This window comes from Balaenoptera borealis (genome assembly GCF_965194805.1).
Source record: "Balaenoptera borealis genome assembly, chromosome: 3".
In the NCBI taxonomy this organism is placed as follows: domain Eukaryota; kingdom Metazoa; phylum Chordata; class Mammalia; order Artiodactyla; family Balaenopteridae; genus Balaenoptera; species Balaenoptera borealis.
This window is the reverse complement of record NC_138866.1, coordinates 47,135,419-47,161,104: the sequence shown is the minus strand read 5'-3', so window position 1 is coordinate 47,161,104 and position 25,686 is coordinate 47,135,419. Positions and strand designations below refer to the sequence as shown.

Genomic DNA, 25,686 nt, shown 5'->3' with positions numbered 1-25,686 from the left:
TTTAGGCAGTTTGAAGAGAACACATGAAGAAGAAGATGATTTTGGAAACATGCAAGTGGCGACTGCACAGAACGGCTGATTCAAGAGCAACAGTATAGAGGATGTGAATTTCTATTTGGGAAGGAGAAAATACTACAGACAGTAATAATGTAAAATGGTAAAAACACAAGTAGTTTCTTTTCAATTATATGTTGCTTCCAGACGTGTTTCTCTGCGACTTGTTGAGCAACATTTTAAGATGTCGGACTTCTGCGATAGATGGCACTGATGGTTTTATTCTTTTTTTTTTTTTTTTTTTAATTCTTTACAGTTTTATTATAAACCAAGAATTTTGGACTTGCAAAGAGGTATTATTGCAATAATGCACTTTTCATACTTGAAATTTATTTGTATGATATAAAGTTGTTACTTTAAACAAAATGCAAGTTAGGGGGACTTGTTTATAAAATCTGGGTAATTTATAACAAAAGAATTTCCTAAAGTTTGCAAAAGTTCATTTTGTGTTCTACGTATTACATTTTAAAAATAATTTTACAGTTCAATTTTATGATGGAGCCTCTTACAGAAACATTAACAAATGCAGGAATCTGCCACATTTCTTTTTTAATATAATTCAGTAGCTTAATTATCTTTTAATTTTTTTAAACTTCTTGATCCCATCTTAATAATCTTTAAATCATGACATTAGCCAACTGTCCTTACTTTAACATGATCCAAGTATTGCTTCTTTTCCTACTACCTCCCTAATTTTATCCTATAGAAAAAAAAAAGTTTAATGAACAAAAGAAAATGTTTCGCTTTATAATACCAGATGCTCAAAAACAAGGAGAGTTTTAACTCAAGTGACTTTCCTTTAGCATTCTTAAAAGCCAAATGTTATGTTTGTTCTTTTGAGTTGTGTAGCCTGTTTTTTCTTTGTCCAAAATGGTTCTAAATAGAATATAATAAACCAGTGTAGCACTATTTTTTTTCCTAAACAAAGCCCAAAAAAGAAAAGTGCCTTGCCTCGTTAGAAAATATAAAAAATAAATCCTCATGTCCTCTAAATTAGTATGTAGAACAGTGAAAAGTTTTGAACATTTTTCTGTAATTTTTTTTTAAACCATAAATTAGTTCAAACTGAAAGTCTTAAGGATTGAAGAAACCTTAGTAAATTATTTGGAATATGGAGCATTTACTCCATTTTTATGTTGTCTTAATGATTCTGTGAGATTGTTCTGGCTCAGACAAATGCTTTTCTTTGAGGATGCATTTATTGGGGAAAAGTGATTGTGGGAGACTTCAGTGTATTATAAATTAGTGTTGTAATCAGTTCTTGGCATTGCGTTAATCCAAATTTCCCCCATAATTTGCATTAGCAAAGTCACTTTATGGATCCTAGGTTCTCCATGTTTTTATTTATACATATAAAAATTGTTCTAAGAAAAACATTTTTGCTATTTTAAGTATGATGTTGGGGAGGAGAGGAGTGTTTTTAACTTTTTATAGCTGGTGATTTAGGGTAGCACAAACAAAACTCCTTTGTATCTCCCTTTTCTCAGTCCTCTCTTGAGGTGCTTTACTGATGGGACTTGTAAGGTAGGTAGCAAGTTACCTACTTCGCTTTCCTCCCTAACGTGTAATAATACAGTAAAAGCTTTTTAAATCCAGCATAGCAGGAGAGTGGCAGTGAATCGAAACTGCTTTGTTAATTCTGCTGCCCCAGGTGGTATTCCTCTTCTGATTTCCCTTCCCTTCCCTATTTTACCACCCTAAAATAACAGCATATTGTCAATCCCATTGTAGTCTTGTATTCTGTTGTGTGATTAGGTCATTGGGTGTGGTGGTCTAGTATAGTCAAGATTTGCATTGAGTGTTCAGAAATTCCAGCTGGTGAAGTGCCAGAAAATACAACTTTCCTGTATATAGATCACTATTGGTTAGGTCAGCAAAGATCTCTTTTGCAAACTAATAATCTGTGATGCTTCATTCCACAAAAACGGCTTAAAAGAATCTTCATAATAGTCCATTTAGGTTTTAAAAATGAGGCAGTTAAGATTTTCTAAATTAATTTCTTAAATACACATATCCTCTCTAGTAGTCTGGCCAAGAGTACAGGTTTGGTTATTAATTTACAGTTGGTAATTTTCCACTTTTTCTAACCACTGTAATTTTTATGTTGGCACTAAAGTGCCTGCCCAGCACTGTATATTAAAGACTCTCACAAACACTAGAAAAAAGGACTGTCATCTTCTTGAGTACAAGTTAATATGGACAAAAAGTTTATTCTTTCTATAAGAATACTGCAAGTTTGTTTTATCTTGGGTTCATTCTTCCACCCAGTGTTCAACTCGTTCTTCTGGTAGCTCTTCCTATTCTTCTGTTTGGTTCCATTTCTATAATTCCTCTGTTTCCACTGATGTTTTGTGATAGCTAAATAACTACAGTACATTTAACCAATCCTGATTTATTTTCTAGAATATTTGAATAATGTATGAGTGACCCAGCACCCAATTTTAAACATTAAATATTAACCTGGGCACAGAATTTAAAATGATATTGCATCAAAACATAGGAGAACTGCTTTATTGTCCATTTTGAAAGTATGAAACTTGAATATTGAAAATACTCAAACTGGAATGGCAGTATTCTTACCTTGTAATTTCAGTCCATTGGTTCCTGTTAATTTCTTATCAGATGTTTAAACAGCAGTTACCTTTGTTTATTTGTATCTACTCTGTGGTGGAAGTATTAAACCATGATACCCTTTGCTACCAACTCTCAACCACCTAACTTTCAGAGCAGACTATTTGTTTTGGGAGGATTTTGTGCTTCATCTGAGTTTAGAAGTAATGTCAGAAAATGTTAAGCATGTCCTTTTAAAGAAAATATAAGGTTTATAATTGTCTTATTACCATGGTAATTTAAATGAATTAGAAGTATATAACTGCAATCTTGAATTATAAAGTTGGGGTGCATATATAGAGATATATATATCAAAATCTCAACTTGATGTAAAGTAAATGAGCAGTTACCTGGCAGACTTTTTTTTTTCAGATAACTGTTTAATCCATAATTCCATAACGAACTTAGCTTCACTTCAATATTTATTTTGTCCATTCATCAGTGCTCCAGTAAGTAAATGATAGGAAACAGCTGAAAATTACTAAAAGATTTTATTTTTTTTTATTGATTAGAAAAATAAGTTTCTAGGGTCTTTGAATGCTGGATTTTTTTTTTGTCTTATCCATCCATGGCAGCTAAAAAAAAAATAATAATCACTCAAAATATTCAGGTTTACATGCTAGCTCTCTCTCATAGGGAGTTGCCATACCTCACAGTTCAAAGTGTATTTTGTAGATCAGTAACATTATACTGACATGTAATTGCAATTTACTATGCAGCAAAAATGATTCAAAAAGAAAAATAACCTACAGTGTCTATTTACCTTTGTACAGACAATTGCTTAAGTTACTCTGCTTTTAACATCTGTACTTGGATCAAATGCTTATGTATGTATAGGAATGTCACAGTGCAAGATGCTGCTAGCTCAGGCACAAAGTATTAAAATTATTTTGTGAAGATTGGTGGTTGTATTAAAACTGGTGTGCCATTATACCTCAAAAAGATTGAAAAGCTCATTTATACTGCTTATGCCTCAGAACCTCTTTACTTAGATTGTTGTCTTCTAGGTAAAAGTAACCCAGTTTTAGTCCCACACAGATTAAGAAGGATGAATGAACATTGGATATTGAGAAGCAGTTAAGAGTATTTTCTGAAACATTGTGGTCACACATAAAAATTATGGTCAGTACAGGGAAGGCCCAAGTTTCAGCTCAAGTATATTTTAAACAATTAATTGAACAAGTTTGGAGTTGAAAGTGAGGGAATTTGTGACTGAAGGAAAGGGTAAGGCCATCCATAGAACAGCTTCCAGCTCATTAAAAAAATACTTTTTGCTTTTAGTTTTCCCCTTGTTAGCCTACCTACATAATATTCTTCATCAAATCTAAGACATCATCATTAGCATCACTACACCATCTTTTTGATCCTACTAAAAGGCAAAAAATATTGCTGAATAAACTAAGACAAGCTACTGATCATAAAATGCATCCAGATTTCCAAATGTTACATGTAAAAAAGAAAAAAAAGTGCTTGAGAGTCAGTGAAATACAAATATATAAAATACATGGAGCAAAATAAAAATCACAATTGCCACTTCGTTATACCTTTTCAAAAGTAAACAATGCTCAAAAATGTATATATTGAAATGTTCTGTGCAGTTTTTTTCATACTCAATTTTACCCTCAAAATGGCTTAGAAAAATCAAATTTCTCTGGCTAACTAAAGCTAAATACAGATCATCAGTTTCCTCAATGATACAATTTTTATGTGTTATACCTTACCTACAACTTTATTTCCTATAGGGGGGGATTTAAGATAAGACCTTAAGAACACTATTTAAAGGGATTTATTGAAATAGCCACCTTATAGTTTTACTTCAAATTGTTCAGTGGTAAGAAATGAAATAAAGCATTTAACTTTGCCCTTTATTAGGGTTTTTTTTTTTTTGGTGTTTTTTTCCTGGCCACGCAGCACAGCATGCGGGATCTTAGTTCCCCAACCAGGGATCGAACCCATGCCCCCTGCAGTGGGAGCGCAGAGTCTTAACCACTGGACCACCAGGGAAGTCCCTATTAGGTTTATTTGTTAACATAGGTTTTAAATTACCAGACTGTACCTAGTAAAGCTGCTGTTACCAAGGTTACAGGACTCCTAAAAAAGCAAAACTTAGCTTTGTTGCTTTCACTAGGGACAGATCAATTCATCTGCCTATGTCATCAGCAGGTGAGTAGTACACCCTCTGTTGGTGAAGAATTTCTATTGTTTTAGAAAGCCAACTTTAGCTTTACTGCATGGAGGGAAATCTGAAATCTAGTTGAGGTAGGTGTGAATCAAAGGGATGAGAAACAGGTGGTCTTTACTTTCTAAGCTCCTTTTTACAAAGGGTACACAAAACTAAGATTTTATGAACCATGACTTGACCTGATAATTCAATAGACAACTCAAGAAAAGCACAGAAAACATTCGGATTCTAACAAAAGACTATTCATATGAACAGGTTTAATGTAACATGAAACGTAAAAGATTCGAACCAGTAGTGAAGTATCTAATTCTTATTTCAACTTAAAAAAAATTAAAATAAATAAAATCAAAATAGGATAGTGACCAGAATAATAGTACCATTATAATCACATTAAATAGAAAAGCCTCCATCAACATTTTAAGAATGTAATAAATGCAGTATGATACATTTTAAAATACTCCACTCAATTTTGTAATCCATTTTCATAAAAATGTTACTCAGAAGAGAGGCACCCCTGGAAAAATGAGAAATCAGCTTAGAAATACATAATATGCCAGGATTTACTAATTCACTGTTAAAAAGTATATTTCTCTTAGATATTTTAAACAAATGAATAATTATTATATTTCACATGTAAGACAGGTGGTACTTCAGCTACATTAGAATTATATCAACTTTTAGATGTACATTTAAATTGTCACATTTTATAAGAAGTTAATTTTCATTTCTCCTTATTTTAAAGGCTCACCAGGTTGTTTGCCAGTATAGTATTAGGATCAGCAAATGTTGGACTGAACTACATTTAGTTATAATATATCTAACATCCAATTTCACGTAATATATGTGAAATGATACACCCCTAAGTGGTATTTAGATACATTTCTTTGAAAAAAAATATTAATTTTATGAATGTGATAAGAAACAGCCTTATTCACTGTATGCTTTTTTTTTTTTTAATGAGCAGTACAGATAGCAGACATATAACTTCGTACTACCTATACTGACTACTAAGAAATAAAGCCAAACTTTAGAAAAATACAATGCAAGAAAAGATTCAAGTTAAAAATATACTCCTTTGGTTAAAAATCATCCCCTTAATAATTTCATCTGTAATCTAAACTCAGCATGTCTCACCAGCCCAAAGTAATCTTCTAAATGTCATTATACTTGTATTACAGTGTTTTTTTCTATCCAGTATTTATGGAGGTCACTGGGTTGCAGCAACAAAATATTTTAACTCTAGGAAGAGAGTGTAGCCTTGTTGCATCAGCTCCTTTGACAGATGTCTTTCTTAAAAGGTTTTACTTTAGAAACCTCTGACACATGTAGTTTTCTTCAGATACTGTATATCCAAACTTTTTATAGAAACCAGCGTTTTGTGGTAGACATTCAAGGGTAATCTTATAACAGTTCAGCTTCTTGCTTAGCAAAGTAAGGGTTGATAATAACCTGAAATTAAAGAAAAAAAAGGCAGGCAAGGCATAGAGCATTTGTTAATAAAAATGGATTTTAGTAACAATGTGAGTGAATATCACATAAAACTTCAAGTTTGTATTACAAATAGGTTTATTAGATCATGGCCTTTCCCACTATACTCATTTAAATATTCAAATTATAAGTGGTTAAACATTTAAATCACCCAAAGCATTTGATTTTGTTTCAAATATACTTTAGTAATCTCCAGCCCATTAATAAATAGAACAAACATTACCCTAAACCCTGAACTCACCCTAAACCCTCTTTAAAAATAGGTTTAAAATTAATATTAACACCAAAGACTAGAAACCTTTTAAAAAATATGGCCAAAATTAATCTTTTTCTCTAGATCTATTCAAACTATTTAGGAATAGCCAACATAAAATGGGTAAATAATTGCTTTGTTCTTTATCATTTTTAAAGTTACTTAAATATTTGTGAAAGAATGTATTAGGTTAACTCTGGATTGGTCTAATTAATATGAAGTGTAAACAAAGCAAAAATGTATACGTCTTTATAAAAACTGGGAAAGATCTACAAAAATTTACCTGAAGGGTTTTCTCATGTTGTATAGATTGAAAAATCTTATTCTGAAGACAAAACCTCTTGATTGAAGTTACACAATTATAAAAGGCATGACTAAGTTACATGGACTAGAAGTACTAGAAATGGGTCTCTATCGTTCGCTGATGTACACCAAATACCTTGAATAGCATCTGGCATATAGCAGGTGCTTAATATTTACTGAGTGAATTCCTTAAAACTCAGAAGGGATAATATTAAAAAGCAAGTTCTATTTTATAAATAGGCAATAAACCTATGAAACTTACTTTAAAAGATTTAGATAAATGTATAGAGGATTACACTGTGAAGGCTGTTTCAGTACATGGTTCTAAAACTTCCGTAACTGAGAACATTTCCTTTGTTTTTAAATATGACAGAGAAATGGACAAATTACTTGGCTCACCAAAAGTTTCTGTTTCCTACTACAATAAGAGTACTACTATTAAAAGTTAATAACTAAGGTGTTGCTGTTTTAACAGTACACTTCCAATTTCCAAACTTTATGGTAAAAATTATATAAAAATACCTTATTTCTTCATTAAATTCAGTGTAAGCTATGGAGTGAGAATGAGTTCATAATTAATGATGCTTAAAAAACTTCAAACAGGAAAACATTTTTTAAAAAGTATCTTGCAAGAAACTGTAAACTGAAACACAAAGAGTATCTAATTTATCCGGGGTTACCTTGTTTCTGCCTACTTACAATTTGCCAAGCTGCTTTCCTCTGCATTCATCACTAACAACAACGTCTTCTACTCTTCCTCTCTGAAAATATTTACAGTGTTTAAAGGACTAAGCATGTAGTTTTGTTTTAGTTAAATCAACAAGTGACGGTAAGAATTAATTGATAAATAAATGTTTTGTAAACGTTAACTTTGCAAAATGCAAAATTTTTTAACTTACTGTTATAGAGGAGATAATACAGTGAATCAATTTGTGGCCTAATTTTGCTTTGTCTGTATCTTAAACCTTCCCACCCCATTATTTTAAAGCAAGTCTCAGAATCCACATCACCAAAATGTAATCTTGTCATGAACGTACTACATCCATCATCCTACTCCTTGCTTAATTGCAATTTATTTCAGACATCCAAATACAGTTTATTAATTTCTAGTACAGAAACCACACCAAAATTCATACTTCACAGAATAATTCCAAGTGTTTTCTATCATATTCTCATTGGATTACCTAGGTTTTGTTTTCTTTACTATTTCATGTGAGTCATGAGGAGTGAAGGAACTCTACAGGCATTAGAAGTGTCACAATTAGAACAGAATATATTATTCTGAACCCTTTACCACTGGGAAACTGATGGGAATTTGTGTTAATGTAGTATATTCAAAGTATTGTTTTTGAAAAAAAATTAGCATTAGAGATTCCAAACATTACTGCCAAATTCCACGATGCTGACTTGATTTTTCTATGTCTATACCAATTCTAACACCTTACAGAACAATTTTTAGCAAACAATTCATATTAACACATTTTCTTCCTCATAACTCTTAGAAGACAATGGGAAATTGACTGTTACTAAGTGATTTCTAAGAAGCAAAACTTCTATTCTAGCCAATATTTAGCTCTCTCATTTTACAATAAAAAGCAGTGGGAAAACAGACTTGTCTAATGGAAAGTCAAAGTTGGTTTTGCTAGAAAACACATATCCATTTTACTCATAAGCATTAATATGAACACATACCTTAGCACAGGAATGGATGAATTTATGTTCTATTATCAGAGTCGCTGTAGCAACTATCTGTCCTAAAGTTACATCTTCCACAACTGTAACATAATAATCCCCAGATTTCTTCATGTGCTCAAAAGATTCTGTGGAAATTGGAAAATAGTGTTATGTGGTAGACATTAAACTTTATTAGGTGCCAGAAAAATACGAGAATTAGCTTACTTCAATAAATATTATTGAATATTTATAGCTGTTTTACCACAGTAATTTTAAAGAAAATATCAATTATTAAAAATGACCAAGTAGTTGAAATATCAGCAGTCAGTATCAACTGGAACATAGTCCATACATTTAAAAAATCTTCTAGCAAAATAAAGTAAGACTAATATAGCTATTTTAGATGAACAGCACTTAAAATACAAATAAATTGTACAAGTTGCCATTTCTGTGACTAGTGAATGAAAACTTTCATATCTTCATTACTAGTTAACTTTAAATTGATTCCTTTAACCTTTTCACTTAACAGATATTCACACAGAACAAAACTCTTTGCAAATTTTAACAAGAGAATGTTTGTGTCTCCATTCTTTAATTTGTAGTCTTTTGATTTTAAAATAATTTGACAAAGTAGTTTTCAATTTTCCCTTTGTGCTCTCAAGTGTTCCATGATTACATGACCTGTTTTAGAAATAGAATCATCATTTTTGTTTGCTTTGAAAGCACCTTGTGAAGTAGATATAGATAAAAAAATAAGTCTTCATTTCCCAGATTTTCCCAAAGCTACATAGCAAACAGGAGCAAAAGTGGAATAAATATCTTCCCCTCAAATTGACTTTTAGTACTTATATTGATGAAATAACATGATTTCTCATCTAATCTGATATGCCTGCAAAGAAGAATTCAGGAATAAAAACTGAGCCTAACAGTCTCAACATACTGTTTATTTCCACAGTCTTGTTCTAGTAATGGGTCTGGAGTGGGAAGAAATAAATTCAATGAAGGAAAAGAAACAATGAGAATCAGGAAATAATAATCTTCATCTCAGGAAGGTCATATAGAGTACAAAATAAAATTACCTATTGAAGGAAATGAAGAAAATAGGAAGACACTGTGAAGAGCATTGGATGGAGTCAGGAAGGTTGTAGTTCTTTTCTTACCTGTGATCTTGGGTAAGTCATTTGACCTCTCTTTTAATTTCCATCCTCTCATATGTATTAAAAAGGGGGAGGGATGAACTAAAAGATACCTGCCAACCTTAAAATTCAATATAAATGAACCAAAAAATAAATTTAGAACGTATTTTCTTACATTTTTGATTGGGTGATGAAATTTCTGTGAAATGACCTAACCACATGAAAGGTAAACACTACAATAAAAAACAATCTCTAAGGCTGCCACCCAGGTTCTATGCTCCAGTAATTATCTAAAAGTAGCCAGGTATTTTTAAAACTTGGTAGTTGCTACATTTGCATTCTAAAACAGTTCAGCCACATTAAACATTTAAATAAGAAAATAGCTAATTTGTGATTTGAATAATTTCTAGCTATTTGAACAAAACCACAAGTAGACACTGAACAGAGCTCTAAACAAAAATAAAATCTTGTTTCCCTTTATTTCTTTTCCTTCAGGAAAAGTAGGACTTACTCATAAATTGTTCCGGGTTGACAACTCCAGTCTCTGTCAGCTGACCTAGTAGCTTAAAAAAACCTAGTGTTGAAAAACAGATTTCAAGTCATGAGAACAGCAAATGAAATATATATCAAAAGAAGTAATATGTCTAGCTGGTGGGCAATTATTTTTTCAAAACTTTATGTAATAAACTATTTTAAAAGATTAAACTGAAACCCATTATTCTTTTCTATTATCACTACATAAAACAAATAGTAATAGGTTTTACCAATGTTTTTGCCTGCATAAGATTTTTGGAATAGTGCTGACCTTAATACTCAATATTTACAGAACCAGCATGTACAGTTTTCAATGTAATTTGCATTACATTCAACACAAGGGATGCCAAATTTTCCCAAATATGTGCTTTGGTTTTACTTAAAAATGCAAGATTCTCATTATGACCAAATATGATACTATTTGTAAAATAAAATATAAATAACATTGTTGAGACTACAGTTTTTAAAGATTCCTGATTAATTTCATTAATGTTACGTTAAATTAATGTGAATAGCATAGAATGTTGAGAATCTTAACTTCTACACACCCAATAATTAATTTGACCAAAATATAATAGTTTCTTAAGATTTCCTACCAAGAAGAAAACTGTAAAAAGTTGATTTTTGATTACTGAAATTTAAGGAAATCATTTTGGAGAATTTAGATGTTAAAAAAAGGAACAGGTGTAGACAAAACCTTTTGCACCTTATCCAAGGCAAATTATCTTTATCCTCATTCCCCATCCAGCTTCTTAGAGAAGATTCTTCCTTATGTGTCATTATACAAGATAATTTCCCCTTTTTGGCTGCTTTAATTAGGAAGGAACACTGTTGTACTTAAGTCATTTGAAATACTGTAATACAGTACTGTAATACAGTAACATCTGGTCTATACACATTGGAATTGAGTTCTCAGTCACTTTAAAATTTAAGCACAAAAAAATAAAAGTCCAATAGTAGTTTTAAAAATTATAGGCATCGTCGTCATGTTTGTGGAGAACACAGAATGCTAACTATAAGTCTAGCCAGAATTTGTAAACTGAGTCCATACCTCTATTTAAATCAGCAGTACAAAGAGGCCTCAAAACCAAACCTTCTCCAGGATGTGTTGGGGAAATGGCTGGAGAAAATGTAGCTGTATTCTGACTCCAATCCACTTCTTTGAGTAGACTTGGGTCAAACATAGGTGTTTCATCAGGTTTCATCTTTGCAGTAAGGTCTAAAATAAAATTTTAAACGTTAAGGCATTTTGTTTAATAGAAAATTGTTGATTGTCAAGAATGTCAACTTCTTAATAAAAATTAATGCAATTAGAAAAATTCTTTAACAGGTATGCAAGATATTTTATTTTAGCCTATCCTGACTCTAACATCAAATGCCACAGCTACAGCTCTATAGAAAACTCACAGATTCTATCAGACAGTAAACAAGTGACTAAATTTAGAAGTTTTACACTTGAAAACTCCATTTTCTAATAGGACTTTTAAAGCATTTTTTTCCTCTGGGTCAGTGCTACTAGTGTAGCACTGTGAATAGCTGACTTTTCAGGAGCTCGCTCTTTTTTTTTTTTTACATTATTGGATTTTATTATTGGGCTAAGGAGTAACTCATCAGTTTTACCTGACACTAAAGAAGACTTACTGGGCATGTAACTTTTTTAAAAATTATGAACCATGAACAGAAAATTCTCTGCGTTCACTGGAATATTTGGTCTCAGCTATGATAGATTCACACCAAGACTATCTACTGGATTTTGTTTTCACAGCAGTCTTTCTAAAAATCTGTAAGTTTCTCAGCTGCATCTAAGCAGCTTAAGAATAGCCAGTGTCACAAAAACAGAAATATAGATCAATGGAACAGGATAGAAAGCCCAGAGATAAACCCACGCACATATGGTCACCTTATCTTTGATAAAGGAGGCAAGAATATACAATGGAGAAAAGACAGCCTCTTCAATAAGTGGTGCTGGGAAAACTGGACAGCTACATGTAAAAGAATGAAATTAGAACACTCCCTAACACCATACACAAAAATAAACTCAAAATGGATTAAAGACCTAAATGTAAGGCCAGATGCTATCAAACTCTTAGAGGAAAACATAGGCAGAATACTCTATGACATAAATCATACCAAGATCCTTTTTGACCCACCTCCTAGAGAAACGGAAATAAAAACAAAAATAAACAAATGGGACCTAATGAAACTTAAAACCTTTTGCACAGCAAAGGAAACCAGAAACAAGACGAAAAGACAACCCTCAGAATGGGAGAAAATATTTGCAAATGAAGGAACTGACAAAGGATTAATCTCCAAAATTTACAAGCAGCTCATGCAACTCAATATCAAAAAAACAACCCAATCCAAAAATGGGCAGAAGCCCTAGACACTTCTCCAAAGAAGATATACAGATTGCCAACAGACACATGAAAGAATGCTCAACATCATTAATCATTAGAGAAATGCAAATCAAAACTACAATGAGATATCATCTCACACCGGTCAGAATGGCCATCATCAAAGAATCTAGAAACAATAAATGCTGGAGAGGGTGTGGAGAAAAGGGAACCCTCTTGCACTGTTGGTGGGAATGTAAATTGATACAGCCACTATGGAGAACAGTATGGAGGTTCCTTAAAAAACTAAAAAGAGAACTACCATACGACCCAGCAATCCCACTACTGGGCATATACCCTGAGAAAACCATAATTCAGAAAGAGTCATGTACCACAATGTTCACTGCAGCTCTATTTACAATAGCCAGGACATGGAAGCAAAGGAAGTGTCCATCAACAGATGAATGGATGAAGAAGATGTGGCACATATGTACAATGGAATATTACTCAGCCATAAAAAGAAACAAAATTGAGTTATTTGTAGTGAGGTGGATGGACCTAGAGTCTGTCATACGGAGTGAAGTAAGTCAGAAAGAGAAAAACAAATACTGTATGCTAACACATATATATGGAATCTAAAAAACAAAAAAAAAGGTCATGAAGAACCTAGGGGCAAGACAGGAATAAAGACGCAGACCTACTAGAGAATGGACTTGAGGATACGGGGAGGGGGAAGGGTAAGCTGCGACAAAGTGCGAGAGTGGCATGGACATATATACACTACCAAATGTAAAATAGATAGCTAGTGGGAAGCAGGTGCATAGCACAGGGAGATCAGCTCGGTGCTTTGTGACCACCTAGAGGGGTGGGATAGGGAGGGTGGGAGGGAGGGAGATGCAAGAGGGAAGAGATATGGGAACATATGTATATGTATAACTGATTCACTTTGTTATAAAGCAGAAACTAACACACCATTGTAAAGCAATTATACTCCAATAAAGATGTTAAAAGAAAAAATAGCCAGTGTTTTTCATGCTATTGAAAAATGATCAATTATGGTATTTTCCTCTCTTTTGAACATTCAGAAATGGTCAGGTTCTTATTAGGTGTGGTCTAATAAAACTGAGACTAAGATAATGATAGAATGAAAAACATATTAAGCATAAAAATGGCTGGGGTGGGGGGCGGCGGTGCTTCCCTGGTGGCGCAGTGGTTAAGAATCTGCCTGCCAATGCAGGGGACACAGGTTCAAGCCCTGGTCCGGGAAGATTCCACATGCCGCGGAGCAACTAAGCCCATGAGCCACAATTACTGAGCCTGCGCTCTAAAGCACGCAAGCCACACCTACTGAAGCCCGCGCGCCTAGAGCCCGTGCTCCGCAACGAGGGAAGCCACTGCAATGAGAAGCCTGTACACCACAACGAAGAGTAGCCCCCGCTCGCCGCAACTAGAGATAGCCTGCGCGCAGCAATGAAGACCCAACGCAGCCAAAAAAAAAAAAAAAAAAGGCTGGTGGGGCACACGTCTGTGGAACAGAGCTGCCGGAGGAAAGTCTTCCTAACAATTATTAGGAGATTGTAAGGCAACCCTGAACTTTGATTTGTAAGCCCATGCCCAGCTAAAGAAACCACAGTTGGCCCTTGAACAACGTGGGTTTAGGGTGCCAATCCTCCACACAAAAATGTGCAGTCGAAAAATCATGTATAACTTATAGTAGGCCCTCTGTATCTGCAGTTCTATATCCGTGGATTTAACCAACCTTGGAATGTGTAGTATAATATTTACTATTGAAAAAAATCCGTATATAAGTGGATCCTTGCAGTTCAAACCCGTGTTGTTAAGGGTCAACTGTATTCTATTTGATACCTGCCTCTACTTCTTTAAAACAAAGAATTTAAAGATATACATCCATAACATACTACCATAAAACAAGAAAGCAATACCAGAAAAATTAAATTCCACTTAATAACAGAACAATTTCCTCCAAAACCCAACTCCCAGATGTTCCCTATTTCATAAATCACAATATGCTTAAGGGCAACTATTCTTAACTTTTCCTTAAAGGTCGACTAAACTGTATAACCCTATGTAACTATTATATATAGGTAATATATATATAATATATATATACTCTGCTGCAGTATAGCAGAGGCTTTGGAAAGGTACTGTGATGTAATAATAGAAGTTAACATTTGTTCAGCACTTACGTGCCAGCATTGTTCAAAGAACTTTACACATTACTAATTCACTTACTATAACAATCCTACAGGGTAGGGATGATTATTATCTGCATTTCAACAGATGAGGAAATGCAGGTGTAGACAAGTTAAGTAACTTGCCCAAGGTCACAGAATTAGCAAAGCTGAAATTGAAATCTAGACATGGAAAGAGCATGAGCTCTGGAGTCAGACCTGATGTTCAAACGTCAACTGTGTGATGATGGCTAAGGAAGTTAAACTGAGAATGTTTCCTCATTTGTAAAATGGAGATGAAATTGTTGGAAGAAATGAATTACTGTATACAAGTACCTAACAGTGCCTGGCACAGGGCAAGTGTTCAACAAGATACATTGATACTTCAGTTAGCAACTAATTTAAAATTTATTTTTACACGTTCTCGTTAACTTTGTTCACCTTTAAATTAATTCATGAGTCAGGCACTGTGCTGGGTACAGGAGCTACAAAAATGTTATTATGTTTATGTTAAACTGAAAGTTAGCATTCTTGGAAAGGAAAGAAAGAACTTTAAAAATAATAGTTACTATGTAGAATACTGAGAGGTTTGTTTTCTTTCCCTCAAAAAGGACTCAGATCATGTTATGCTGTAAAAACTATGCCTGGATCTAAGAATAGTAAGGAAAGGAAATTGTGATGATTAAAACAATCATTCATAAAATTTAACAAGCTTATGGTCCACTAGAAACAGATTTTTTTGTAGATTAACTTTAGTGCATGCACTTTAGTATTTGTCCCTGATAACTGGACCCCTGAGGCTTTTGGGTGTACTTTTTGGGTGTAATCTGAAAGATGGATAACAACATTGTTTTTCAGGTATACAGATAAACAGGCTAAATATTTATCAATAAAGTAAAATGTGTACATTAAGTGCAGAAGTCAGAAAGTATTACAAATTTAAGTCCTTCAAGACAACATACCATTTAAACATTTTGATGTTCATGCTATTTAACATACAGTTGTAAGCATGAAGTTTAAAGAAAGCTCAAAATGAAATGTGGGTGGACATTAAGATAATTTAAAGTTAACCAGAGTTCTTCTTCCTATAAAGTTGCCTGAGTTTACAATGAAATGTGCCTAGAAAACTTGCAAAATAGGGTTAACAATTTCTGAGAGAGAGGGGAGAGGTACACAGGAGAAGAATTAGGATTACGAAGCCTTTAAAGAATTTTAAACAGTAAATACTAATATTGTCCTGTGCTTTTCTTTAATCGATGGTCTTATTCCATGAATGATAAAAATAAATGATACTGGCTAATATTTATTGAGTACTTTATATACAAATGAAAATACAATGAAAGATGTATCAGACCAGAAAGCAGGCACAGTAACTAGCTCAAGATAACAGAGCAAATAAGGAACAGTGAGGATTCACAACCAGGTAGCAGGGCCAGCTTCAAGGACACAGGGCCCCGCACTTAATTCTCTGCTGCCACTGTCGAAATTCTTAATAATTTTTAAACAAAGAGCCCTGCATTTTCATTTTTCACGAGTTGCCACAAATTATGCAACCATTCCTGCATGACTCCAGACTCGATACTCTGTAGTACTGAAGAGGCACTAGTGAAGGTGAATTCTCTACTTTATTGTGCAAGAGTTTAAAATTTAGTCAAAGCAGCACTTATATTTGGAAAGTAAGAATTTCAGGCTAGTTAAAGTACTTAATGCATTCTGGATAGAAATAAGAATCCATATTCTTATAGCAATCAAAAATTAATATCAAGGGACTTCCCTGGCAGTCCAGCGGTTAAGACTTTGCCTCCCATCGCAGGGGGTGCAGGTTTTATCCCTGGTCAGGGAGCTAAGATCCCACATGCCTCGTGGCCAAAAAACCAGAACACAGAACAGAAGCAATACTGTAACAAATTCAATACTTTAAAAATGGTCCACATCAAAAAAATCTTTAAAAAAATTAATATCAAAATGTTTATATGAGCTATTTTACAAAACAGAGCCATACTTAAGGTTACCTTCTTTTATCTTATTCTGTCCCCATATAGTAAATTCTGCTGGTGCCCAATTAATATGCTGGGCAAGTTAAAGTAAGATGTGATTTGATACTAAATTTCAAAAGCATTTATAAAAGAGCAAAACAGGTAAATTTATTTGGTTTACAAAAGAAATAATTTTCAGCATCTTAAAGTGCCCCCAGGTACCACAATATAGGAAATTTCAGTAAACAGAACTGCACAGTTGTTTGAAGCTGAATTTCACCATTATCATTGGGGTCTTATTTTGTTTTGTTTCTTTTGGTTTTGTTTTTTTGGGGTTTTTTGGCCACGCTGCTTGTGGGATCTTAGTTCCCCAACCAGGGATCGAACCTGGGCCTACAGCAGTGAAAGTGCCGAGTCTTAACCACTGGACCGCCAGGGAATTCCCTCATTGGGGTCTTATTTTGAAGATTTTAGATTAATTTAAAAAAGTAAACCCTAACCCTTCTTAAGTATTTCTCAAGTACCTTTTCTGTTTAACTACTAAGTTAACAAGCATTTAAAGGCCCATATATGCCTAAACTTAGCCCAATAAATATGCCTAGTGAATGAATAACGAATGGTATAAGACTTATCTGGAGATCACATTTCAGAAAATCTAGAAGAAAAAAAGATTACCAAACTGCTACAAGTGATATCACAAAAACCATACACCAAATTCATTTTTACTAAGATCACATTAGGCTTTCAGTCGGTTGACCATTCTTTGGACACAGTTTCAACAGGTTTCTCAGCATCTATAGTGCACTAGAATACACTAGAATACACATGTATTCAGCTAGAATACACATTCTAGCTGCTGCTAGAATCAAGCAACTGAGAGCAACAAGTAATAAGATACTGGGAATGAAGATTTCAAAAGTGGATATAAAAATTTTAAACATAATCTAAGGTCAAATCTAAATGGCCTTTATATATCTCAAGAGCTTTCGGGGCAGTACTGTATGACTTCAGTACATGGTTAAAGCAGGAGGGGGGCCCGTGTGCTGTTTGAGACTTTGGGGTTCGTCTACATACATTTTATAACTATTTCAATAGTAATCTGACTGAATTGTGAATCTAAAGAACACTTCATTCAGTGATGATTTTAATAGGCCTAGCTATATTTATTAAATTATGCAATTACACTTCAGTTGAGAATTTTAAAATTTCCTGATAGTTTATTTGATCCCTGTGATTTAGGCATTATTCCCAGTCTACCCATGAGCAAGCTGGAGCACGTGGAGCTTTCAGTTCTTGACCCCAAGGTAACACAGCCAATGAGTGAATTGGGACTAAATCCTCCGATGTTGTTCTCCCGTCTTGAGCTCTACAGTACCATACTCAATAGAAGCCAATATTTACATCATCGTGCCAGACAGGGAGGTGTCTCCCCTATTCTAAAAAATGTCAGTGAATCCTGCCTAATGAAACTGACCTAAATGATTTCTTGAGATCCATTCTAGGATTTATTCACGAGTGTATATCCTAACAAAACTATAGTCGCCCTTCAATTTTTTATTAAATTTAAAGAGTTTGATTTACATAAACAGCTCCTATAAGAGAAATCACAGTACTCAGTGTTTCTAGGGGTAGAAGCCCCCGGAAGAGACCAAGGATGTCCGTCTTTCCTGCGGTGAAAACCCCGATTTAGTCAGTACAGGTGATCTTCGGAGCAGAATCATGTCCTCAAGTGGCTCCTGACCGCCGTGGGGTGCTACTCGGAAAGGAAAGGTGGAAAACAGGGCCAGAGGCGTTCGTGCCCATTTCAAAACCGATGGCGGCAGAGACTGTGAACAACTGTCTCAATCCCCCACGCTAAAGCCTGACGAACGAAGAATTAGTTTCGACCCCAGTCTCTGTTCCTGCCTGCTAGGGCCACCTCCTGCACGGCTGGACCACTGGCCATCACCCCTAACCTCTGCTCCACGCGTGTGTCCGCTCAACTTGCTCCAAACTGCCCTCTACGCCCTCATACGCACCCAGGTGGCGAAGATAAATGCCCGGCTCCCCGAACGGAACCTCCCCCTGCCCCGGACCGGGCCTAGCTCGCCTCGCTCGGGGGTAGCAGTCACACCTGTTTGATACCTGAAGGGCAGGCCCAAGCCGGCACCCAGGGCATCCGGCCGGGCCCCGCTCTCTCTCCCCGACCCCCGGTCCCCCTCACCCGTAGAGACCTGCAGTCGGCGCTCCTCTCCAAGCCCGTCGGATTCTCACCCACCCGGGTACACAGCACTAGATCCACATCCGGCTTCAGCGGCAGCCCCACCTCCTCCACCTCCGGCGCTAGTCTCCCGCAAGGCCGCCGCTCCGCGAGCCGCCGCCAAGACGTGGCAGCACCGACACCGCCAGCCCGCCCCTGCCCGCTTACGCAGGACCGCTCGCAGGCGGAGGAGGCGACGGCGGGAGGAGGCGGGGTCGAGAGCCTGGGGGTCGGGCGGGGGCGGGGCCTGCGGCCGGCGTCAGCACGTGAGGCGGCGGCGGAGACGTCGCGGGGACTCCACCAGGTAGGCGTGCCGGCAACGAATGCCGGCAAGGAATCTCGGCCCCGCGCGGCACCTGCTCCTCGCTCCCTAAGGCTTCCCCCGCGGCCTCAGCGTCTCGGTTTAACTGGACATAATTTTGCCTCGGAGTCAGCGAAGCACTGTAAGTGGTGACCAGTGTGTGCATCTTTGGTTCTCAGAGACCAGAGTCTCGGCTTCTTGCCCTCTTCGTTTGCCCCTCGTTGCACTTTCCCTTCGTAGTCAGTTCATTCATTGATTAGGACTTCGGCTACTCGCTGGAGGCTCGAAGCTCCTCATCCCCAGTTTTCTGAGTCACACGTCCTGCCTCTGTGAGGTGGGACCCCTGCATTCTACTCCGAGACTACGTTTTATTTCTCGCTCAGATCCTTTTTGGATGAACACGGAGGTTAGGACAATGATTCTCAGCTGCGGCGATTTTGCCTCTCAGGAGGCAGTTGGCAATGTGTGGTCATTTTCAACCTCAAGTCTGGGAGAGAGGTGTTACTGGCATCTCTCCAGATGATAGAGGATAGATATGGGTAGAGATCAGGCACGCTGCGACATGTTTTACAATACAAAGGACAGCTCCCCACATTAAAGAATTACCTGGCCTGAAATGTCAGTATTGCTGAAGTTGAGAAACCCTGGGTTAGGAGAAGAAAACTGACTTTTCTCTGAACTCCCACTTACAAAGCGTCTTACCTAACTAGCACGTGCCCTCATTTTACAGATTGGGAAAGAGTTTCAGAGATGTTAAGTAATTTGCCGAAGTTACGTGGCTAGTAGCTCCCATTCCTTGCCTTGTACCATAAATTTCAACTTATTGAAATTGTTCTTAATACGGTGCAAAGAATTAACACCATATATAGTCTGCCAGAAATAATATTTTTTGCTTATTTGTGAGACTTAAATTTCAGATAACTCTTTTGCTGATTGATGTATTCTCATAACTTCAAATATCTCTGTATCTATCCTTGTTTTTACCCTTAAGCATACAAAAGAATTAAGACATAAACAAAAATAAACACCACTAATCTTAAGAAACATATAGCCTTGTTTTCTTTCAGACTTCTGGCCCTATGTTTACAATGAGCTCCTCCTGAGCAAAAGAACCCTGTAAATTTTATCATTTATCAGAGTGAAACAATTAATTATAAAATGTATCAGAGACCACAGGAGTTCTAAGAGGTACCCCAAAAGATCTGCATTTGAGACATACTACTCCTTACCCTCATTGTGCCATAGGAACCCAATTCCTCTTCAACAAAGTCAGTCACTCTGACCAGACAGTGACCCTCTTTCTTTGACTGTTGCAATGAGCAGCCCAAGGTAGCCAGGTGACAATGTCAACTTCTAGTTTAATAGAACCGTTGGTGTGTCCTCTGGTGATTTTTATTTATTTTATGGATTCTTTTTTTTAATAGAAATATAATTGGCATATAACATTATATTAGGTTTAGGTGTACAACATAATGATTTGATATATGTAAATATTGGGAAATGATCACCACAGTCAGTTTTGTTAACATCTATCACCACACATAGTTACAGATTTTTTTCTTGTGATGAGAACTTTTAGGATTTATTCTCTGAGCAACTTTCAGATATATAGTACAGTATTGTTAACTATAGTCACCATATATCACATTATATCTCTGGACCTTATTTATCTTATAAGTGGAAGTTTGTATCTTTTGACCACCTTCCTCTCATTTCACCCCCCATCCCCCTACTCTGGCAACCACCAATTTGTTCTCTGTATGTATGAATTAGTCTTTTGCTTAGATTCTACATATAAATGAAATTATATAGTATTTGTCTTTCTCTGTCTGACTTTTTTCACTTAGCATAATGCTTTCAGGGTCCATCCATGTTTTCACAAATGGCAAGATTTTCTTCTTTTTTATTGTTGAGTAATATTCCACCATGTGCGGATGTGCCTAAACTTCTTTATCTACTCACCTGTCAGTGGATGCACAGGTTGTTTGCATGTCTTGGCTATTGTCAGTAATGCTGCTATGAACATGGGGGTGCATATATCTTTTGATGTATAAGATAGAGATTTTGTTTCCTTTGGATAAATACCCACAGTGGGATTGCTGGATCATATGATAGTTCTATTTTTAATTTTTTGAGGAACCTCCATACTATTTTCCATAGTGGCTGCACCAATTTACAGTCTCACCAGTAGGACACAAGGGTTCCCCTTTCTCCAGACCCTTACCAATGCTTGTTATCTGTCTTTTTGATGATGCCGTTCTAACACGTGTGAGGTGATATCTCGTTATGGTTTTGACTTGCATTTCCCTAATGATTAGTGACAATTGAGCACCTTTTCATACACCTGTTGGCCTTACATATGTCTACACTGGAAGCTGTCTATTCAGCTCCTCTGCCCATTTTTTAATCAAATTGGGGTTTTGTCTTTTGGAGGGTTTTTGTTTGTTTTGTTTTGGGGGGGTTGCTATTGAGTTGTATGAGTTCTTTATATATTTTGGATATTAACCTCTTATCAGATATATAGTTTGCAAATGTTTTCTCCCATTTGGTAGGTTGCCTTTTCATTTTGTTTATGGTTTCCTTTTCTGTACAGAAGCTTCTTAGTTTGATGTAGTCCCACTTGTTTATTTTTGCTTTTGGTATCAAATCTAAAAAATCACTGCCAAGACTGATGTCAAGGAGCTTACCCCCATGTTTTCGTCTAGGAGTTTTATGGTTTTAGGTCTTATGTTTGAGTATTTAATCCAGTTTGAGTTGATATTTGTGTAGGATGTAAGATAGGGGTCCAGTTTCGTTCTTTTGCATGTAGTTGTCGCTTTTTCTAGCACTGTTTATTGAAGAGACTATCCTTTACCCATTGCCTATTCTTGTTTGTTTGTTGTAAATTAACTTATCATACATGTATGTGTTTATTTCTGGGTTCTTTGTTTTGTTCCATTGATCTATGTGTCTGTTTTCAATGCCAATACCATATTGTTTTTTAAATAAATTTATTTATTTATTTATTTTTGGTTGCGTTGGGTCTTTGTTGCTGCGTGCCGGCTTTCTCTAGTTGCAGTGAGCGGGGGCTACTCTTCATTGTGGTGCATGGGCTTCTCATTGAGATGGCTTCTCTTGTTGCGGAGCACAGGCTCTAGGCGTGTGGGCTTCAGTAGTTGCAGCATGCGGGCTCAGTAGTTGTGGCACATGGGCCCTAGAGCATGCGGGCTTCAGTAGTTGTGGCACGCAGGCTCAGTAGTTGTGACTTGTGGGCTCTAGAGCACAGGCTCGGTAGTTGTGGCACATGGGCTTAGTTGCTCCACAGCATGTGGAATCTTCCCAGACCAGGGATCAAACCCCTGTCTCCTGAGTTGGCAGGTAGATTCCTAACCACTGCGCCACCAGGGAAGTCACTACCATATTGTTTTGATACTACTGCTTTGTAATATAGTTTGAAATCAGGAAGAGTGATGCCTGAAACTTTGTTCTTTCTCAGGATTGCTTTGGCTATTCGGGGTCAGATTTTAGACTTATTTGTTCTATGTCTGTGAAAAATGCCATTGGAATTTTGATAGGGATTGCATTTAATCTGTTGATTGCTTTGGTTAGTATGAACATTTTAACAATATTAATTCTTCTGATCCATGAACACAGAATATCTTTCCATTTATTTGTGACTTCTTCAGCTTCAGTTTCTTTCATCAGTGTCTTGTAGTATTCAGTGTACAGGTCTTTCACATCCTTGGATATATATATATATATATATATATTGTAGGCATTTTGTTCTTTTGATGCAATTGTAAATAAGACTGTTTTTTAAATTTCTCTTTCTGGTAGTTTGTTATTAGTGTAGAAAACCACAACTGATTCTTGTACATTGATTTTGTTTCCTGAACTTTACTGAATTTGTTGGTTCTAACAGTTTTTTTGTGAAGTCTTTAAACTTTAGGGTTTCCTATGTATAATACCATGTCACTTGAAAATAAAGACAGTTTTACTCTTCCTTTCTGATTTGGGTGCCCTTTATTTTTCTTGCCTAATTGCTCTGGCTAGGACTCCCAGGACTATGTTAAATAAAAATGTCAAGAGTGGGCATCCTTGTCTTGTTCCTGATCTTAGAGGAAAAGCTTTCAGTTTTTCACCATTGAGAATGATGTTTGCTGTGGGCTTGTCATATATGGCCTTCCTTATGTTGAGGTATGTTCCCTCTATACCCACTTTGTTGAGTGTTTTTATCAAGAATGGATGTTGAATTTTGTCAAATGCTTTTTCTGCATCTTAGATGATCATATGATTCTTATCCTTAATTTTGTTAATGTTGTGTATTAAGTTGATTGACTTGTAGATTTTGAACCATTCTTGCATCCCTGGAATAAATCCCACTGGATCATGGTGTGTGATCCTTTTAATGTATTGTTGAATTCAGTTTGTTAATATTTTGTTGAGGATTTTTGTGTCTATGTTTATCAAGGATATTGGCCTGTAATTTTCTTTTTTTGTGGAGCCCTTTGTCTGGTTTTGGTATCATGGTAATGCTGGCCTTGTAAAATTTGTTTGGAAGCATTCTGTCTTCTTCAATTTTTTGGAAGCATTTGAGAAGTATAGGTATTAAATTGTTGAACTTGGAAAAATTCACCAGTGAAGCCAACTTGGTCCTGGACTTTCGTTGTTGGGAGGTTTTTGATTACTGATTCAATCTCCTTACTAGTAATTGGTCTAGTCAGGTTTTCTGTTTCTTCATGAGTCAGTCTTGATAGATTGTATGTTTCTAGGAATTTGTCCATTTCTTCTAGGTTGTCCAATTTGTTGGCATATAATTGTTCATCATATTCTCCTATAAACCTTTGTATTTCTGTGGTATCAGTTATAATTTCTCCTCTTTCATTTCTGACCTTATTTGAGCCCTCTCCCCTTTTTTTCTTGGTTAGTCTAGCTAAAGCTGTTGATTTAGTTTATCCTCTCAAAGAACCAGCTTAGTTTCATCAATCTTTTCTGTTGTCTTTTTAGTCTCTATTTCATTCATTTCCACTCTGATCTTTATTATGCCCTTCCTTCTACTGACTAAGGGCTTAGTTTGTTCTTCTTTTTGTAGTTCCTTAAGATGTAAAGTTAGGTTGTTTATTTGAGATCACTCTTGTTTCTTGATGTAGGCATTTATCACTATGAACTTCCCTCTTAGAACTGCTTTTGCTATAGCCCATAAATTTTTGTATATTGTATATCCATTTTCATTTGTCTCAAGATATTTTTTGAGTTCTCTTTTTATTTCTTCTTTGGCACATTGATTGTTTGGTAGCATGTTGTTTAATCTGCATGTATTTGTGGATTTTCCAGTTTCCTTCTTGTAATTGATTTCTAGTTTCATACCATGGTTGAGAAAAATGCTCAGTATGATTTCAGTCTTCTTAGATCTATTGAGACTTGTTTTGTGACCTAACATATGATCTATCCTGGAGAATGTTTTAGGTGTGCTTGAGAAAAATGTGTATTCTGCTACTTTTGGATGGAATGTTCTATAAATGTGTGTTAAGTTCATCTGGTCTAATGTGTTTTTGAAGTCCAATGTTTCCTTATTGATTTTCTGTCTAGTTGATGTATCCATTGATGAAAATGAGTATTGAAGTGCCCTACTATTATTGTATTGCTATCTGTTTCTCCCTTTAAGTCTATTAATATTTGCTTTATATATTTAGGTATTCCTATGTCGGGTGCATGTAAATCTACAAATGCTATATCCTCTTGTTGGATTGACCCCTTTATCATTATATAAAGACCTTCTTCATCTCCTATTACAGGTTTGTTTTTAAGTCTGTTTTGTCTGATGTAAGTATAGCTACCACAGCTTTCTCTTGGTTTCTGTTTGCATAGACTATTTTTTCCCATATCTTCACTTTCTGTCTGTGTGTGTCCTTAAAGCTGATGTGAGTCTCTTGTAGGCAGTATATATTTGGGTCTTATTTTTCGTTGTTGTTGTTTTTAATCCATCAGCCATTCTATATCTTTCAATTGGAGAATTTTCTGAAGTCCATTTACATATAAAGTAATTATCTATAGGTATGAACTTATTACCATTTTGTTGATTCCTTTCTGGATGTTTTGTAATTCCTTTGTTCCTTTCTTCTTCTCTTGCTCTCTTCTGTGTGATTGGATGATTTTCTGTAGTGGTAACCTTAAATGTCTTTATCTTGTGTGTATCTACTATAGGTTTTTGTTTTGTGATTATCATGAGGCTTACATGAAATATCTTTTAAGTCTATTTTAAGTTGATAATAACTTAAGTTTGAACACATTGTAAAGCTCTACATTTTTACCCCCCACCCACATTTTATATTTTTGATTTCACAATTTATATCTTTTTATCTTGTGTACACATTAACAAATTATAGTAGCTGTAGTTATTTTCTAGGTTTATAAGTGATTAACCTACCACCA

General features: G+C 35.6%; 2 protein-coding genes across 6 annotated transcripts in view; one reads left to right on the top strand and one right to left on the bottom strand.

Annotated features, from left to right (window-relative positions):
- STYX (serine/threonine/tyrosine interacting protein) overlaps window positions 1–3,561 on the top strand; it is a 36,664-nt gene extending 33,103 nt beyond the window's left edge. For both annotated transcript variants that reach the window (XM_082386837.1, XM_082386835.1), the window contains one exon: window positions 6–3,561. In XM_082386837.1, coding sequence (XP_082242963.1) covers window positions 6–79 — 74 coding nt within the window. In that variant the 3' untranslated portion in view covers window positions 80–3,561. The remainder of the gene's footprint in view (window positions 1–5) is intronic.
- Window positions 3,330–19,175, bottom strand: GNPNAT1 (glucosamine-phosphate N-acetyltransferase 1; the record flags this gene model as incomplete). Of its 4 annotated transcripts, none has more annotated exons than XM_082386841.1 (6): window positions 18,993–19,175; window positions 11,286–11,453; window positions 10,212–10,274; window positions 8,583–8,710; window positions 7,590–7,651; window positions 3,330–6,295 (listed from the first exon to the last, which is right to left on the bottom strand). In XM_082386841.1, exons 2-6 carry the CDS (start codon window positions 11,437–11,439, stop codon window positions 6,148–6,150), a joined length of 555 nt encoding a protein of 184 aa, XP_082242967.1. In that variant the 5' UTR covers window positions 11,440–11,453; window positions 18,993–19,175. The 4 variants fall into 4 exon arrangements, with proteins under 4 accessions (XP_082242967.1, XP_082242964.1, XP_082242965.1 ...); XM_082386838.1 differs by having other exon boundaries at window positions 18,939–19,158; XM_082386839.1 differs by having other exon boundaries at window positions 18,949–19,132.
- Window positions 19,176–25,686: the final 6,511 nt, after the last annotated feature.